Raw genomic sequence first — 19,405 nt, 5'->3', positions numbered from 1 at the left:
CCCAGATTTTATATATATATGGTACATGTTGAACTAACAAAAGAGTTTCTATAAAACAGAGCAAACTGTAGAGTGCAGTGGTCAGGAAAGATAATGGGCACTGGGGAGAGGCAGATTTGGACTCAAACCCTGGTGCCACCATTTATTAGCTGTGCAAACTTCAGGAAGTCACCTAGCCTCTCTGAATTTGTTTCCTTGGCCAGAAACTGAGGAAAGGGCTTGATGTCCCTAAGGTGCTTCTAGCTCCTTGATTCTCAGATTCCCAAATTCTCTAATAGGCCCTTTCTAATCCTTTATGGAACTTGGGGCCTTACAGCCCTCATTTTATTGCCCAGTCGGAGAGTCTAATCCCTAATTCCTCTGCATTCCTGGGAGGGAGTGTGGGCCAGCTCATGGGAAGAGAAGTCAAATGTGGATGTCTAATCCCTACTCAAGCCAAGGGGGCCCGGCTTCCTATCCTACAAGATGGCTGGGTAGATGCCATATTCTGGCCACTAAGGGAATTAATGATAGATATTCTTATAGATTTTTTAAACCACGTCTCATGAGCATGGAGCCAGGGAGGGTGGAGGATAAATTGAGTTAAATTGGTAATGAGCTTCTTTCTCACTGTGCTTTGGAGATGCTCACCTAATCTTCTGACTCTGAATAAGCAATTTGGCTGCCTAATTAGGTTAACCAATAATTTCCCTTTCAACACCTAGACTGCGTGATAATTTGGGGGTAACTGTGATTCTGTTTCATCGTCTCTTTCCTGGATACATTTCTCAGTTTGCCTCTGGGATTAAAGCACAGAGTAAATTTTCACTATTCCCCAGACCTACCATGGCTCTTCACACGTCTCTAAGCCCTGGCTTGTGCAATTGCCTGTGCTGGGAACGCCTCTCTCAGAGCCCTGATGCTCAGTGAAATCCTACGTGGCCTTCAAGCCCAGGTGCATAACATGAGTGGAAAGAAGGAATGAGCCTTTGCACCCTCAGGGTAAAACCAATGGCTACTTTCACCATCATTCTACAGCTCCTTGAAAAATTAATACTAAGAGCTAGCATCAATTAAGGACCAACACAGACCACATGCTTCACATGCTTCCCCACATGCTTCACTATGTTGTAGCATAGGCTCACAGCAACACGTCAAGGAAAGAAGATGATATGCTTTTTCTGTTGTTGTTGTTTTTTTTTAATTATTATTGTGGCAAAACACATATAACCCTTTAAACCAGGGCTAAGCATACAACTCAGTGGCATTAAGTATGGCCATCAGACTATTCCTTTGCAGAATTTCTGCAACATCCCTAACTGAAACTCTGCATCCATTAAACACCAACTCCCCATCCCCTTCCTCTCCATCCCTAGTAACCACAGCTGTGTTGTCTCAGAAATGAGGGAACTGTGGCTCAGGGAGGACGGGGGACTCACCCAAGATTTCAGAGCCGAATGTGGCACTGCGAGGCTATGAGGCCGGGTATCCTCACTAGACTCCAGAGCCACTGATCTTTTGACTCAGCCATGGTGCCTGCTATCCCTCCACTGTAGACAGAGACACAAGGATGTCTGTCATGTCTCCACCTCCCTGCTATTCATCCAGGCTCCTGATTCTAGAGTAATGCCCAGCATGCCGAGGGAGCTTGGGATAGATGGAGAACAAATGACAACAGGAATCTACAACAGAGACGTCGTGTCAACCGGACCCAGTGGTTGGGAATGGAGCTCGGACCATAACCATTGCTTTGTGAAAAAACATTTACTGAGCGCCGACTGTGTGCCTGGCTTGACGCCAACATCTTGTTGTCCCCTAGCTTGCTGGCCCCACCTCAGCAGGAGAGGCCCGAGGGCTGGCTCTGCCTGATGGCCCTGGGATGGAAGATTTGTGTTTCCGTTACCCAGTCAATCCTGTATTTATTTTAGATATTAAGCAGTGACATAAAAGCTGCTGACATTAACCTTCAGGGGCAGAAATTGCCTTTAATGGACCCCATAAAAGTTATTATTGATGGCAGCTGCGTGCAGCATCACTGTGACCTCAGCAAAAGCCTCCACCACTATCAATACTGTTGACAATTACTATTGACTAATGCAAGGCCGGGCGGGGAGGCAGAATGGATGTTCCTTCCCGTGGCTGGAAGTCTCTGTGGGTTACTTTGCATTCTACCTTTGGTAAGGATCTCAGAGAACTTGATCACACATTTGAGAGTCCAGCACTTACTGATTCAAGTGGAGCTGGGCAAAGCACTCAGATTATAGGATTGGGGAGATCTGACTTCCCACCCTGGTTAAGCTGACCTGCTGACTTAACCACCCACATAGTCTCTGCCAGGTCAGCCGACCTTTGTGGAGCCTCAGTTTTCCCATCTGGGAGATGGGAATGCTATGGCATCGTCATGAGGCTTAAAGGCAATCGCATGTGAGCAGTGGCTTGACACAGTGGGCCCTCAGTGTGGCTCCCCTGTACTCCCAAAGAGCGGCCACACAGTGAGAGGCTGGCCAGTGCACCCAGTGTGACAGAGCCCTGTTCTGGTAGTAAGACCTGAGTTCTCATGGAAGAAGAAGAACTGGGGCTGGAGAGAAATGCAAGACAAAGAGAGAAGGGCAGGAGAGGGAGATAGAGATGAGAGGGCCAGGGAGAAGGGAGGGAGAGCAGCCAGGACAGAACCAGACTCCTGGGAAGGGCCTGGCTCCAGCTCTTTCCATCTTCACCTCCCGGGCCCCTCAGCTGCGAGTTGGAGAGACAACGGTGTGAACAAGAACACTGTCGACCTCCTCCGCAGATAAAAGGGAATCATTCCTATGGCGCATGTACTGCCAGTACGATTTCCTGTCACTAGTTAGACCCAAGTAGGACACAGCTGTGAGTGTAGCTTCCCACCTCCGGGCAGGTGGACAGGAACATGAGCACCTGCGGGTGTCTGGGCTCGGGGAGTCTGGGCCTGGAGGGGCTGTGGAGGCCAGGGGGGTCTTCGTGAGGCTCACCTGCCCACCTTCACCTGCTTGTCTGCCCTGAGTACAGCGAGGCCTAAGGGCTGCAGCCAGTATCGAAATGAACGATCAGAAGGAGGAGGTGGCCTGGCCAGAGGAAGCAGGCAGCCATTTCCCATCCTCGTTATCAAAGGCTGAAGCTTTTCAGGCTCCTCGACTCTGTCATTATCACCCAACAGAGGCTTAATTCAGTTATAATTCAGCTCTCAGGGAATACACAATAATGTGGGCGGTGTGCACCTCACTCTGTCATGACTTTGTTGAAAAATCATCATTTGTCACCATGGCAAGAAGCCTTCGAAAGGACAAACAACCTCAGCCTTTTGCTGCAGAGGGAATGCACTGGCACCAGGACTACGAGAAGAAAGATTCTGGAGCCATACAGGCCTGAGTTCAAATCCTGTCTTGCTAGCTGTGTGACTGGCATGTATCTTAACCCTTTGGTGCAGTTTCCTTATTCTGGCAAAGGGGATAAAAAAACCTACTTCAAAGGGGCGTTGTGGTGGGGTGGGGAGGGGAGATGAAATATGAGAACTAGAGCACCAGCACTGTGCTTGGGGTCTACCACTTAGCAGCAGCTGCTCACTGACAGTGTCACTACTATCCTTTCCTTCTTGCACACCTTCATCTGAATGTAAGCACCTTGGGTCCCAGAACCCCACATCCAGAAAGGCCTGCAGGTCATCCAGCCTAGTTATTCCCAAAGGTGTTCATCTGAACACTGAACCCATCAGACACTCTGAGAACAAAGGGTTCCATGCTCCGATCAACTGGGGGAATGCTGCCTCTATCGCTCCTTGGCGATTTACCCATTAGCATGCACATTTTAATAGATTAAAGGCTCTGACAAGTCCTGCAGTAAAGAAATTGGTTTGAATTCATTCAACGCAGTGTTTCTTACATTATTTGACCACAGAGTGCTTTCTTATTGTCATCCCCTCACCAACCTAAGCACTATTAACATTCTCAGATATAGGAAATGCAGATTTGGTTGAAACTGCTTATTTTATAGTTGAGGAAATGGAGGTCCAGAGAAAGGATCCAACTTATCCAGTGGCACACCCCAGGTCAGTGATGGAACTGAGGTTTCCAGCCTCCTAATCAGAGACCATTTTCTCTGTACAGGACTTACATATCAAGTCCCTGCTCTGGTTCAGCGCATGGTGGGAGTGGTGGGAGAAGGGGCTGCTGGCTTGGCTTGGGCCTTAATGAGAAGGTGGATGAAGGACAGTGGATGGCTTGTCATTGCAGAGAGGGGTATCTCCTTTAGGTACTTCGGTCACTGGCCCACTCACAGGGCTAGTTGGGGGCCAAGGGAGGGAGACAATGCCAAGCCAGCATCTAGGCACTGCTTCTCTCCTACCCCTCAGACAGGTGCACAGATTCCCTAGGAAACCTCCAAGCTCTCCGGGAGAGGTGGTGGAATGGGTATTTGGAACTCTGCTGTACCTGACTCTATAGGTAAATAAATTTCTCACCTGACTCTGACTTTACTTGGCTCCTGCCTGACTCCAAATCTGGGGTTGTGCTGTGCATAACCCAGCTAGAGCATCCTTTTCAAAGACTAAACTGCCTTAACCTTCGCCTCCGACATAGTCCCCACCCTGAGTCTGGGGAATCCTGGACAGCGATCACCAAGAGCCTGCATTTGGAGCCGGAAACCAGTAGGGGGCACCGGTGCGCGGCTTGGCCCAGTGTTCACTCACATTGCCCTTCCCACTCTGGTACAGAAGCACCAGCAGACCCCCTCATCAGACTTCTGAGAAACAAAAGCCCTCTCCTCCCCTGGGCAGAGAGGCTGTCCCTGGTCTCTGCCACCCTCCCCGGGACTTGGTTGCTAGACCCAGCAGGTGGCTCCTCAGTTCTGCCCTGCGTCCACAGAGCTGCCAGGAGCATGGCGGGGAGCAAAGCCCCAGACAAGGGATATTGCCTGAGCAGCGTCCCACAGGGCTGTCTCTAACACCAGAGCCCCTCAGACACGTGTTAACAAGGTCCCAAAAGGAAGGAGGCAAATTCTGAAACCAGGTTCCCTTCCTTTCACCTGAAAAAGGAGGCATGTGAACTAGCTGCCTTCTTCTTTTCCTACAGCATCACTCGGGCTTTGGAAGAAGGGCTGCAGGGTGAGACAGGGCTAGAGAGCCCACAGCCTGTGTGTCCCCAGATCTGTAGCTGAGATCAAGGGAAAGTGGGAGCAACCCCTCATGTTTTGTGACCCTGATGTGACAGATTCTGTTGAAGGCCATGCTGTGACCAGCATAAGACCCTGGGCAGGGCGCACCTGTGGCGACTGCCCAGGACCGCGGAGCCCCTGGAGGCTGGAGACCGAGCAGGATTCGGGCAGGATCAGACACGGCTGACGTGACGGACAACAAGCCTCCGGGGGCTGGTTACCGCTGCTCCCCCATACAGAGGCACCTTGCAAGTAATACCCCTGGGCCTTAGGTGCCCCCCGATATGAAAACGAAGAACAGCGACCCAGTCTCTGGCATGTCCCAGCGGGTGGGTATTTCATGTGACTGTGCAGAGGCTCTGACTTCTGACCCCTGAGAGCAAAGCAATCTTTCACCAATGTCACCCAAGCCCCAGCAATGGAGCAGAAAATCAATATTGTCATGAAAAGCCTGGCCTCAAGATCCAGGCGCCTGGCACGGGGCACGCAGGCCACTCACCGGTCTCAGTGTTCTCGTGCTCCGTGTCGGTGAGTGTGAGGTTGGAGTTGGCTCGGCTGGACAGGCAGGAGCTGCGCCCCGATCGTGTGCTCCGGCCCCACAGCCGCACTGGGTGCTCGGGGGACAGCACGGTGTCGGCCTCCACATCGGCGTCAGAGCTGGCCCCCATGGAGTAGCCGCAGTGCGGGAGGCCTATGTCTGTCCGGTACAGGGTCCCGTGAGGGGGTGTCACTTCTCCCAGCCCCAGCTCCCGCAGGCTGAAGTTGGCTCCTGGGAGGAAAGGCAGGTGAGCTTGGTTAGGGTCACCCCGCCAGAAACCGGACCCCTCAACTCGGATTCACTATTGACTTTGGAGCTGGCGTGGTGTTCCCCGCACAGGCCTCTCTGCCTAAATGGCTCCTCTGCCCCTCCCCCATCGGCCCAACCCCTCCACATCCTTTAAGGCCTACCTCGCACAGCACCTCCCTTGTGAAGTCGCCCCTAACACCTACACCCTGCGAGGCAGTCATTGCTTCTTACAGCCATGCTCCCTCCAAGAGTCCATGGCCTCAGGCGTCCCACACGGGAGGGCCACGGCCTGACCCTTCCGCTGCTACTGCCCTCAGTGGATGCAGGGACCATGTCAGACTCATTCTTAAATCCCCCTGCCCAGCACTCAGTACGGGCTCAAGAGATGTCTGTTAAATTGATGTCCAGTCCAGGGAGGACCTGGCAGAAAGCTGCACTCCTGAGCAGGGCAGACGTCTAGTTAAGGGGATGTAGATGGCTGCCCTGGGACCCGAACGTCCTTTCTGCCAGGCCAGGAAAGCCTGGAGCATGACAAGGAAGATGGGCACTGGCAGAGAAAAGTGGGCCTCACACAGGCCATGGGATCTGCCTTCCGCTTGCTCAAGCCATGTGGGGCTGGGACTGTGGCGGGAATCCGAAGGCTTTGGAGTAATCCAGGGAGCCCAGTGCACAGCCAGAGCTGGGCTGCTGAGAGGACTGGAGGGCTCAGGAAGGCCTGGTGATGTCCAGGACTGAGGCCAGGGAAGACCCAGGTGAGGGGAGTTCACCCAGAGATTTGCATTTGAGTAACATTTCCCCTTCCATGGGAAACGCAGTGTCCATGTTACACCTGAATGTTCATTCAATGTCTATTCAAGGACAGCTTCTCCCATGTTTCTAATATTCCCATGAGTATTTGGGGGATGAGAAAGAGGGGTGGACAAAGGCACCAACAGCCATATCCCAAATAAACCAACGATCTGGGAAACGGCCTTCTAATCAGGTAGCACTCACATCCAAACCAATTCCAGCTGGCTGTGGCCTTCAGCAACACACAACACACAGTAGGGCGTGGTGCCAGATTTCATAGCAAGTGGGGCAGATACAACCAAAACCATGATTAAGGGTTGAAGTCCAAAGTGGGGAGATCCACGGAGAATGCTCTGGGAACATGGAGGCAGAGAGTGGGCGCTCAGAGGAGAGGTCTGCTGATGAAAGTGAACTTGGAGAACAGAGGAAGAAGAGATGTTCAGACTTGGAAGGATTCCTATAACCAGGTCCAGGGCTGAATAGGACAGCCTTCAAAGGCAAGTGAGTAGGTCTCCTCCCCTGGTCCTGGAGGGGACCTGCCAGAGAGGGAGGAGGGGAGCCAGCTGGGAGAGCTCTGGCCATAGTCACGGGGATCACTCTGCAAATCAGCTCTGTGCTCCGGAGGGTCCCAGGCGGCTTTAGGAGCAGCACCTCTGTCCTGGCACAGAGTGGGTGCTCAGTGCAAGTTGTAAGAAAAGAGACACAAAGTCTGGCAGGACTTTGGTGGATGGATAGAGAGGGAAGGAGGGGAGCAGACACCACCTGGGCTGCTACTGAAATGAGAGCTACAGTGGGACGAGGGGTGCCCCAAGCCTGGTATTCAGGTGGTTCATGCTGCTCCAGCCTTAATGTGAGGCTATAGTCATGGAACCGTTCTCTACTGGTGCATACTGCAACTGATGCCCGAGCCTCCTCCCACCCTCTGCCTGCTGCCTCTGCTCTGCTACTCCAGCCCCTTCCCTAGAAACAATGTCCAGCCTCCCGGTGATACAGCAGAGCAGGGACCACCGGGCTCTGCTCAGTGGCCAGGCAGATGTTCAGGGTTGGTCAGGGCAGGGGTCAGACGGATGTTAAATATTCTGAATATGCCGCTCTGTGCCCTTCGCTCCCCTTGTGTTCTTCTTCTAAGTAGAAGAAACTTGCAGTTGGGGCCTAAATCCCCTCAGTCTGCTTCCCACTCTCTCTGCACACCATTTGCCCTGCTTGCCCCATTCACCTGTCACTGCCCTCCCTTCCCAGCCCGTCTCGTTCCTTGCCCCAACACCAGCTCATATTCCCGCCTTGATGGGCTGGCGCTCTCAAGGGAGACAAGTCACACATCAGAAGAATGTGAAAGAAACAGCCCAGGCTGCATCCATTTCCATGTGGCACGCCTGCCCTCCATGCCCTTTTAGGCAGCCAGACTCAGCATGAGTATGAATGAGCTGAGACATCTCATGAGGGCTGACTCGAAAGGCTCCCTGATCCCTGTGAGCCAGCCTAGCCGCCCCCCCCACCGCCCCCCGCCCCGAGGTGGGAGTTTAGGAGATTTAGTTCGTCAGATATGAGAAGTCCTTATGATCTGTTCACTTTATGTCCTTTTGGCCTCTTTCCTGAGATCCAGGCACGGGTAGACATACCACGTCTCTCAACATCAAGTTGTGCGATCTTGGGCTGGGGCCATCACCTGAGCCTCAAAGTTCTTCTCTTTAGAATGGAGACAATAATCTAGGATCTGCTACCCTCACAGAGTTTTTAAGGATCTAGGGAGGTAATGGATAGGGAAGTACTTCGTTGAGTGCCATGGTTATGCCTGCCTGTGAGATGGGGATGCTTCTGACTTATTATTGATAAAGATGAGGGGGCTCCTCCATGCAGACTCATGGGCTAGGGTGACTCGCAGGCCAAACGGGGCCGGTCGGGGCTGGCTGAGCTCTAGCAAGCACAGGCAGAAGAGAGCTGGAAGAAAGCTTTGATACCAGTTTGTCCCTTCCCTTCCTTGAGACCCAGAGTGGGCAATTCATGGTAGGTGGTCTTTATGAAGCACCTGCTCCATGCCAGGCACTGTGTCAAGGGCTTTATTTACAATCCTCATTAATCCTCATGAGCACACACTATTAGGAAGCATCACCGGTAACCCACTGCCCAGGTGGGGAAGCTGAGGCTAGTCAAAAGGACAGATCCAGTATCCAAATCCAGATCTGTCACTTGCCAGTCTGAGCTCTAAACCATAAACCGGACAAGAGTTGAAGAACTTTCCTCTTTCAAGCCTGAGAGGCAGCCCTCCTGACGGGTCGGCTCTCATGTAGATTTGGTCCTACGGAAGAGGCCGGTTGCGTGCCAGGCTCTCAGAGGGGCTGTGTGTACATGAGACCGGTTCCTCTTACCTCCGAGATCTGGGGCAAATGATTCAGCCTGGCATTGTTGTAAGGATTAGGTAACAATGCCAAAACAGATCTAAACTACATAGCACATGGCCTGGCTAATCTTGGCTGGAGGGGGAGCAGGTGGGGCAGAATTGGCCATTGGTAGCAGCCAGTCAGGCATCAGAGAAGGCCCACAGCTCTTTCGGCAGAAGAACAGCAATCACTGATGCACCAGGGTAGGGAAGAAATACCACGGTGCTCGTGGGGATGATGAGTGGGTCTGCAGGGCTGGAGCCCTGGTGGGAGGGTGTGGAGAGGTAGGGGATCAAAGAGTCCAGGGAGAAAAACGGATTGGGGAAAGTCCCTTATGCCAGGTAAAGGAGCTCAGATTGAGGGCAATGGGGAGTCATTGCCGACTTCACTCTAGCTGCAGTGCACAGAATGGCCCAAAGCGGGCAGCACCAGGTGAAAGGGGTGGTGGTCAGCCCTCCCAGAGAGATGACCGTGGTCTGAACTGGGACACTTGGCTGAGGGCGTGAAGAAGAGGGACGGATTTGAAAGGTATTTGGACAGGCTTTGGTGACTACTATACTCAGGAAGTGAAGGAGAGGAGCCAGGTGCCAGGATGTTAGGTCTGTCTCAGGAACGTGTTCCTCCCAAGGTTAGGACAGTGCTTCCTGCAAGGAAGGTGATTCTTTCGCTGAATGGATACATACATGACGAGTAACAAAACCAACAGCTGACTTGACTCTGCACTTGATGTCTGCTTACCACTTCCACCACGCTGCTCTTCTGCAGCGGGAGACCACTCAAGCCCGTCTAACAGGTGGGGACGGAGGCCAGACGAGAGCCGGTGGCGGCGCTGAACTCAGCCCCTGCTCCTAACCACCTCTTTATGCCAACAGCGCGAAGATGAACAAGCTAAGAATGAGTTACCGGCAGGCTCTGACCAGATCCAGGAGCCGAAGGAGCCGAGGCCCGGCGCTGACCTGCGTCCCGCCCTCCCGCCTGCTCACGTGCCCGCGTGCCCACGCACCCAGGTGCACACCTGCCTCTGGCCCCGCCTCTGCCGCCCTCACCTGCGCGGCAGAACTCCTCGGCCTCCTGTGGTACCATGTCCTTGACGCGGCCGCCATAGGCCAGGCGGGCATCCTGGTCATAGGCCTTCAGGGTCTCGCTGGAGCTGTAGGACTTCTGTGGAGCTTTGCCCTCCTCGCTGTCCGCGGACGAGCTGGTGTAGCGGCGCTCGGCGTCACGGCGCCGGGTCAGCGAGCGGTACGGCTTTCTCTCCTTCACGTCCATGGCCTCCGGCCCGCGCTCCTCCACATCCACGAACAGGGTCCTCGCGGCACTCAGGGCCGAGTGGTCTGAAGCCAGGGAACCAAAGAAAGGGCAGAAAGGGCGTGAGCTCAGGCCCCAGGAGGCAGAGGCAATACCCCAGTCCGTCTCGCACCTGATTGGCCCTGGAAGGCTGCGGAGGAGGGACTTAAGACTTGGGGAGGGGAGGGCACCGTTCCACTGCCACACCCATGTTAGTAGCAGAGGGGCCCCTGCACCCAGGGGCTCTGATGATGAATCCAGTCCCCATCTGCGGCTCCGCCTGTCCACCACGAAGACACCTCAGCCTCCGTCTGCCCACCACGAGGACACCTCAGCCTCTCTTCCAGTGATGGGTATCAAGGAAGTCGACAACAAAGACCAGAGCACACTGATTTCCATAATCTCTCTACATAGGAATCATGTGTTTGTTCCCAACATGTCCCCAACTGGGACAGGGCCTGACACAGAGCAGAGGCTACTTAAGAATTTGTGAAATGAATGACCATACTCAGGCACTGGGGTGAGCACTTAGCATGTATCTCTTCCCTACCAAGATCCCAAAGGCCCTCTCCAGGGCAAGTCTCAGCCTGCACTCCACAGCAAACTCTGTTCATCTCATTAAAGAACTCTCTAGACCCACTCAGATGGGTCCAAATGTCCTAACCTGGAAAGCCGTTTACTCAGCCAAAGAATGGTCTGAGGTTATCACTTGGTGTCTTTGGGATTTATCACAGATCCCAAGTGTCTACTGTAGACTTCCTTCTACATGGTTTCCATGATACTCAAAGAGTGCAAACATTTGTGATTTTATTGGTGCCCCATAATAACCATAAAGCACATAAGACAACTATTTTCATTCCCATTTTATACGTGGGGCAACAGTGACCCAGAGCCAAGGCAATGGGGTGCATTAGTAACCAAGCCAACATTAGTAGACCAACCATGACATGGGGTTGCAACTAGAGCCAATCAAGATGTATAAGTGATACTTTTGGAGACCTAGTTCTCAAAATACCCCTGGAAATCAGTTCTGGGACAAAGAGCCTGAGCCAGGATCCACAGAAATCAAATCATCTTACTGGGGCCCAAACTGAGGGTTCTGAGCTCTGGTTTCTTAACATTCAGCCTCCCCGCACTGGCTGACAAGATGACAGTTGGTGCTCTGAATGCCTGAGGGGCAGGGCTGGACAGAAGACCAGTGATAATACTTCCTATGCCAGGATGTGTAAAACCTTTTTGCCTGCAATCCATAGTTTGAAAAGCATCTTACATTGTGACTGGATATATATACTTATGTACATGAATGTGTGCGTTTATATGTATAAAATGGAAATAAGATTCACAAAACTGAAGTTACTACATGATGAACAATGTACTCTGATATTTCCTATTTCATTCTCTTTTGCTTTTTTTTTTTTTTTAAAGGATGATTATAACTCCCTAAATTGACCCAATCCTAGCTTTTGACCCAAAGCACTGTTCTGGTGTAATTTGGTTGAGGATGTATGGTGACTGTCACCTAGCCTCTGTGCCCTCTGGCCCTTCACCTCCAACCCATCCGCATGAATGACTATAATGGTGATGGTATTATAGAGGAAGCAATAAAGTAAAGTGAGCCATGATTAATACCAGTGACTAATAATTCATAATATTAACAATGGTTTTACAATAAGAGCCAATATACTGTTATTAGTAGCAGCAGAGTACTGAGTACTTACTTTCGTTAATGTTCTAACAATATTTTAATCCTTACTTCAATTATGTAATATAGGTACTATGCTTATCTATAAATTGCAGATGGGAAATTGGGAGGTTAAGTATACTGCTCAAAGTTACATGGTTTCTGATTGGTGGAGCCATCATCCTGACGAGGGGTTGAACTTGGCACATGGGTACAACCACTTGATGATATTGGCTCTGTAGGTTGTGCCAGATGAGAAATCTCCTATGCCCAGATCATTCCACTGCCCTGCTTATGCCTCCAGAGCAGCTCTGCGGAGGCTCCAGGATAAATTCCAGTCTCCTGGTCAAAATGGAAGGCCATTGTTTGATCTGGCCCAACTCACTTCCTTCTCAGTGAGCCACCTGCAGCTTTCCTGGACAGTAATTCTTCGGCCTCTCTACCTCTGTGCACATTGATTTATCATTGCACATCCAGCTAGAGGATGGTCTGTGTCTGTGTCTGCCTCTGCCCTTGACTGCAGCTCCTCGAGGACAGGCCTGGCATCCACAGAGCTCATGAGATGCGTGCTGAATGAATGAAAGAATACAATTATGGCAGCTACTATTTTACTTCTTACCAATCATCAGGTGGTATAAAATACTGGTAGTTTGATTTAAATATATCTAAAATGGAATGAAGGCAATGCTTAGATGCATGTTTTTAAATTTCCAAAGGAAGTCTGCATTTGAAATATGCGTCTACCACTTACTCAGGAGCTGTGTGACCCAGGACAAGTCATCTAACCTCGCTATGCTTCAGTTTCCTCATCTGTCGGACAGTAGTACCAACCTCTTGGGGTTGTTCTGAGGATGAACTGAGTTAATACACATCCCTGGTATATATGGTCCCTAATACCCAGTGGGTGCTCAAAAAACGTTAGCCATTACTATCCTCAGAAAAAACCCACATTTTATTTTTAAAAGGCCCACTTTAGAAGGCTCCAGCTAAGTGTCAGTTATAATTGGAGAAGGAACATCCCCGCGGAAACATATGTTAATAAGGCCGAGACACATTTTAGGCTGTTAAATTGGTGGATGACTATGTCTTATCAGCGTGAGCCTGTTGACCCAAGGCACTGGCTTCGAGGCAGAGGCTGAGTGACTACGAATTATTAGGAACATAGCCCTGAAACCCACGGCTTCCCTGTCACAAAGCAGAGGCAGGGAGAGCACGTGCCTTGCTCCCATTCCCTGTTTATTTTTTTTCTATTTTAGGCTTAGTATAATAATTCAGTAAATAGTGTATTTTTTTATTTTTAAGAGAAGGAGGTCTGTCATGGTTCACACCGGGCTCGGCATTTAACAGAGGAGGAAGAGGCCGGGACGCAAGAAGTGACAGTGGAGAAGAGCTCCCCTTGGAATGAGGGTCCACAGTCCACGGACTCAGAGACCTGGCGGGTAGATGGAGGAATGAGGTCCTGGCTGGGACCCCCACCCCCCCACTGCGACCCTCCTCCATGGGCTGGGCAGCAGAGGCACCCCGTAAACATGTCAGTCCCTCCTAACCCTGCTGACCAGGGGTTCCCTACCACCCCTAAATCCATTAGCCTGACCTTCCTGACCCTTCCTCTGCTCCTTCTCACAGCCGGCAGAGCACTTGGCTTCTGCCAGAAGCATACCCTCTGTTTCTGTCCTTCAGACCTGCCAGCCATTTCTCAGACACCCTCCATCTAGATGGTCACTGAACCTCCACATCCCTGTTTTGCTGGGTTCACCTGAGACAGACGGGGCAGGAGGGTGTAGGCGAGAGGGGGCAGTGCTGCTTCCCTGCTCTCTCCCTGCTTTGTAGTCCTTTGTCTGCTCGTTAGACCCCAGGTGGTCTCTCTTCCAGGCCTCTTTCAATATCCTTCCCTGCCCTCACCCATCCAGGCCCGGGGAGGGATGGGGGGCGGCGGTGGTCCCCGTTTCCTGCCGCTGCTAGCTCTAGACCTTGGGTTTTCACCATAGTGGCTTGCTCTCCTCACCTACCCACACCTCTGTCCCTTCATTAAAGTGTATTCATTTAAAGCATCTGGAGTGAATCTTGTTTCCTGGGGGATCCTGACCCCTGGCTATCGGGATGACTTTCAGTTATCATCGGGACCGCTTCCTGGGGCTTACCATAGGCCAGATGCTGGGCGAAGTGCTTGCATTAGGTGATCTCACTGAGTTCCCACCATCCCACTCTAGTGGTCCCTCTTAATAAAGAGAACCCGAGGTTTAAAGAAGGTAAGTAAAGCCACACAGTCAAGAAGTGGGTTGAGGGCTGGATCCATCTGTGTCCAGACCTCCCTTCACAGCCCTCCACCACGTACAGTAACGGAATGAGCTCCACTGCCCTTCTCCAGACAACCCCTGGCTATGGGGCTCTGGCACGTTAGGAATTGGCTTTGTTAGATGCTTCATAAACTATAACATTCCTTCTATCTGTAGGCGTACGGGATTGGAGAAGAGCTACTCTTAGCGTCACCATCGTCGTCATTATCGACGTGTTGCTATTTCTGATGCACAAATGCTGTAACTGCACACACGTAACATGTGTGAGACTCTGGCCTGCTCCTGAGGCGCGGCTGGCTGAAACTCTTCTCTGGGTGAAACCCGAGCTCCGCGAAAGTGCCTTCAGAGAGGAGTCGCAGACAGACCTGCGCTGGGCACTGGGCCTGGAGATGAGCAGGATGGGAGCTCTCTCTCCGGGGCGTCAGCCACAGTGGGGCAACCATGGGTGATTTGATGAGCATGGCCTCCAGTCTCATACCCTCCTCCTGATGCGGACATGGGTGTCATTCTTGGCTCCTCTCTGGGGAAGGAGAGTGGGGGACCTGGACAGGAGAAGGGAAGAAACACGGCTGCCCCGAGCCCTGCACCCAATACGTTCCACACACCCCCGTAATAGCTCTGGTCACTTACCATTTCAGAGAGCAGGCTACACGCCCCGGGTGAGTGGTCAAGTTCACTCAGCCGGTAGGTGATGCTAAAATCTACATTTTGGCTTTTTTCTTTTACATGGAGCTGGGCTCTGATAGACCTAGAAGGTCTGAACAGGTCCGTGAATGTGGGGAGACCTGGGGGACCCGGGATGGGGATGGTGATGGGGAGATGATCTCAGATAGGAAAAGAGGTAATCACAATAAAACCACCACCGTTGATCAAACCCCTACTCATGTGCCGGCTGTTTTGTGCATAAGATTCCTAATCCCTACAACAATTATCTGGGTTAGATAGATCCTCTTTTATATTTTCTCTTATTTACTCGTATTATACAAATGAGATAATGAGCTTAAAGAGATTAAGGGACTTGCTCTAGATTCCACGGCTTCCAAATGTCAGGGCCTAGATGTGAACCAGAAGAAAAGGTTTAAACCTCATGAAATGTACTGTACACCTCATAACGGAAGTTGATTCATTTTGTAAGTAATGGCTAAGTTCCTTTTCTGTCCTCAGTGCTGCAGAAGATGCGCAGAGATCACACACCAGACTCCCTGTTCCCTCTCTCCCTTGCCCCCTTCTCCTACTCTGCCTCTTCTCTCCAACACTGAGTTTCCACCCTGCTATGCCAGACCTTGGGCAAGGCATCACTGGACAAGACAAATGAGCTTCCTTCTTGGAGCTTCTAGAACAGGGGCAAATCAAACAGGGGAGATACAGGAGAAGGACCACAGGGGCTCCTAACCTAGGTCAGATGGGCCAAAGGTAGAGAGAAGATCAGGGATCACTGGCTAGAGAAAGAGACATCTTAACTATGACCCAAAAATGGCAAGTAGAAGTGAGCTAGGCCAGACCATTCGGAGGAAAAGAGAGAAAAGAAATCTAGATCGGACTTTCCATTTTCTCTGACCTACAGTAAAAATACGTTTCACCATCCAGAAAACATGTACTTTTACAGATTTCTAACTAAAACAAGCATTTCAGAAACTATGTCTAATCATTCCTCAAGGATAGCACCTGACACTTTCTATTTTATTCTTCTCCACTAAAATAGGATTATGGATGGGTTGCCAACCTCTAGTCTGAAAAAGCACCATTCTGCTCACAGCTTGGATGGAGGCTGGAGGTATAAGAGAACTGCGGCCAGGGAGAGACCCAGTTATCCCCTGAATCCAGACTTGAGGGAGAGGGAAGCGTTGCTGAGAAAGCCTGGGAGGGGAGGACTGATCAGCCTGGTGGGGAAAAAAAGCAATTTCCATGAACAGTCGTCATCTCAGTGACAGGAGAATGCAAAGGAGTGTGTGGCAAAGAGCCTGGATGGGAGGTCCCAGGGGAGCGTGTCCTCCAGCTGGGTTTCAGAGGCCTGGATGGGGCCAGGGCCAGGAGCAGGCCTGGAAGAATGGCACAGGTGTTGGGCCTGAGAAACAAGTCGAGATGGGGGAAAACAAAGTTTTTGGTGCATGTGGGGAAACTCAATAAGCAAAGTTGGGCCTGTCACATGGGCTCCAGCAGTATTTATGAGGGGCAGGGGCCCAGAGCACTGGCAGAGAGACTTGAACAGACGGAGAGCACTGCTGGGTAACCTCTCCCCACACCTCCCCACCACCGCCGCCCAAGCCCTCGGGGGAAACGGGGGCTGTTACCACCCTGGGTTTCCCCCCCCCCCCCCCCACCTAGAAACAGCCAGAGAAGGACCAGGAAATTGACTGAATTCCTACTGGACTGAAGTTTTATAAGTTTTCCTGAACATAAGCCCGTGGTGATATTTTTAGTTCTTTGTGTGTCAAGAAGGGCCCATAATTATTTCAGAGCAAAAATGTGTTCTACAAAATAGAAGTCCCGGGCATTATCTGTTTGCGTATGTGTGCACAAAATCATCCTAAGTTTTTACTTTCCTTAGTCCTTCAGAGTTTGGTCTTGCGAGGCCTCTGTTTTAAACTCTGGTGACGTGTGTGATAGGAAGGTGGACGCCAGAGGTGGGGGGACGTTGATGCTGTGCTGTGCTGCATGCACACCGGAGGACGAGGCACAATCATCCCCACTTGACAGATGGGAAACGGAAGCTCAGAGTAGCGGAGCGATGCCCAAGTTCATACAATATGCCAAGACCGGAATCTGGGAGCCCTGGTTCCAAGTCTGTGCTCTCGGTTTTGGTACCCCGAGCACATTTCTCTGGCCCTGTGGCTTTAGGGAAGAACTTGCTCTTCCAAACAGTGATAGTGATTACATTAATGGTGGCTCAGGGCACGGTCTTCATAGCATGACCTCATTTTATCCTCACCATACCCCCCAAACCACCCTATTTTACACACGAGAAATCCGGGATTCCGAGAGGTCAGGTGCCTTGCCCACAGCAAGGAGGTGGCAGTCAGGATTCAAACCTGGGTGTATACGTCCCCACGGCTCAAGCTGTTAGTTATAATCTCTACCATTTCCCACCTAGGTCATCTCTTATTTTAATGTCTTTGGATTTTCTATTTGCTTTTTCACTGTGTTTTGTCAGCAGTATTAATTCCTTTGATGAAGCCAGTTCACCCCTCACCTGGGATTTTTGGGAGGACTGCTTCTACACCTCCCTCTCGAAGTGGCCCCAGACAGCACTATGGGCCAGAAAAAAGGGCTTTCTTGGGAACCTGGTGGAATGTGGCCATGTGCTTAGCTCAGCTACTGGACACCCCTAATCAGCGGCTGGCAAGCAGGTGACAGATGGTACCACTGCTTACATGCGCCATCTCGCTCTTGTGTTGGAGGGCCTGTCATAGGCCGGGTATCGAAGCGCAGGCAGCTGCTGTAGGGGCACCGTCCTGCGATCCTGAGCTCAGAAAGCTCCCACCAGAGCTGTCTAGATGCCCCCAGAAGGTCTGAGCATGCTCAGGACCCGGGACAGAACAGGCCCTCAACCCACAGGAGGGAGTATAAGGGCTGTGTTTTCCAGATTCTTCTACCCAGATTCTTCCCCTCCCGGAAGCTACTCACCAGCCAATGATTCCCCTTTATAAATGGGGATGTCTGAGAGTCAGAAAAGGTGGCATTTACTATCTTAAGATTGAAAGTCCTGTCAAAGGTCAGCTGGCTCATGCCCCTTCGGATGCCCAAATCCCTTCCATGTGCCCAAGTCACGCCTCCTCCAAAACTGGGCACTTCACTGCCTCCAGAGAAAGCTTGGAGCCGAAGCTTCTTTTGGCTTCCTTCCAAAGGCTTCAGCTCTACTCCTTGGGGTCCCAGGAAAGAAGTCCAGTGCCCTTATCCCAGCAAAAGCCCTTCTAGAAGATGGGCTTATCTGTGTATCCTTGGGTCTTCTTATCAGGCTGAAGATCTCACCTAAGATTTTCAAGCCCTCACCTTCCCAGTGACCTGTCCCGGGGTTCATCCAGCCTCCTTCCCTCTTTCCCATTCCCACAAGGCTTTTGAAGGGTGAGGTTTGGCGACAAGGAGTTGGGTCAGACACGGTCAGAGAGACAGACACATCTATAGATGGTCCCAGCACAGTCAACACAAAAGAGCCCTTGAGAGAGATGCTTGGGGGCAGAGTGGGGATGGCAGCTCAAGTGGGGGAGGCAGCAGGGTGGCCTGAAGGAGGGGATGCCTGAGCTGAGGCCCAACAGCTATGCAGGGGGGGACGGGGGCAGGAAAAGGAGTGTGCTCGCGTTCATCTACATGCCTCTCACATGGGGTTGGCTAGAACCCCGGGAACCTCTTGGTCCAAAAAAGAACCTCACACCTCTCTTTTGTACCCACTGGGCAGCAGGATTCCATCTGGCTTTCTGAGAAGCACACCCGCCTGGCTTCAGGGGCACTGGCTGCGTGCTGCGACTCCACTCCTACATGGACCTTGAGAAATGGTCTATTCGGCCCCTCGGCTCCCCCGGGAAGGGGCCTTCTCCTTCTCCCTGGAAACCGCATTCAAGGGTCAAGCCTCAAACCCAGGTTTTATTAGAGTGCTAATTCTCTGCAAAAAGTGCGCAAGGGCCCTGCCCAGACTTCAGATTTTCTATGGACTTATTCTGGGAGCCCGTTATGAGATAATCAGAGGGACGGGAGAGATAGTTGTGCTGATGGATCGCACATCCCCTGTTGTGCTCAAGGCTTAACCTGTCATTATCTGGGGCTCCTGAGTTAGGCCTCCACTCTGGAGGGGAGAGCTGGAGGAGAAAACCAGTGCCACAGGCAGCAGGCACTGCCTTAAAGGTTCCAGAAATAGTGAGTCTCTTAGTTTTAACACTAACTCCCTCCATCCCACAGAAGCCCCCCAGACCTCTGAAGGTAGAGATGGCTTGTGCTCTCCTTAAGCTGCCCATGACTCTGTGTCCATAGAAAAGAGGAAGCTCTAAGGCGGCTGTGACCCCAGCAAGTAAAAAGCCAGGACCTCAGTTTTCTCTTCTGCAAATTGGGG

General features: G+C 51.6%; 1 protein-coding gene across 1 annotated transcript in view; it reads right to left on the bottom strand.

Annotated features, from left to right (window-relative positions):
- TENM4 (teneurin transmembrane protein 4) overlaps positions 1 to 19,405 on the bottom strand; it is a 715,043-nt gene that overhangs the window by 362,813 nt on the left and 332,825 nt on the right. The window contains exons 4-5 of the mRNA XM_032852968.1: positions 10,146 to 10,433; positions 5,645 to 5,914 (exon numbers count right to left, since the gene is read on the bottom strand). Of these exons, the coding sequence (XP_032708859.1) occupies positions 5,645 to 5,914; positions 10,146 to 10,433 (558 nt within the window). The remainder of the gene's footprint in view (positions 1 to 5,644; positions 5,915 to 10,145; positions 10,434 to 19,405) is intronic.

This window comes from Lontra canadensis, unplaced genomic scaffold (genome assembly GCF_010015895.1).
Source record: "Lontra canadensis isolate GAN:19392208 unplaced genomic scaffold, GSC_riverotter_1.0 scaffold7, whole genome shotgun sequence".
Taxonomy (NCBI): Eukaryota; Metazoa; Chordata; class Mammalia; order Carnivora; family Mustelidae; genus Lontra; species Lontra canadensis.
The sequence above is the reverse complement of the archived record's forward strand: the minus strand, read 5'-3'. Positions and strand labels throughout refer to the sequence as shown.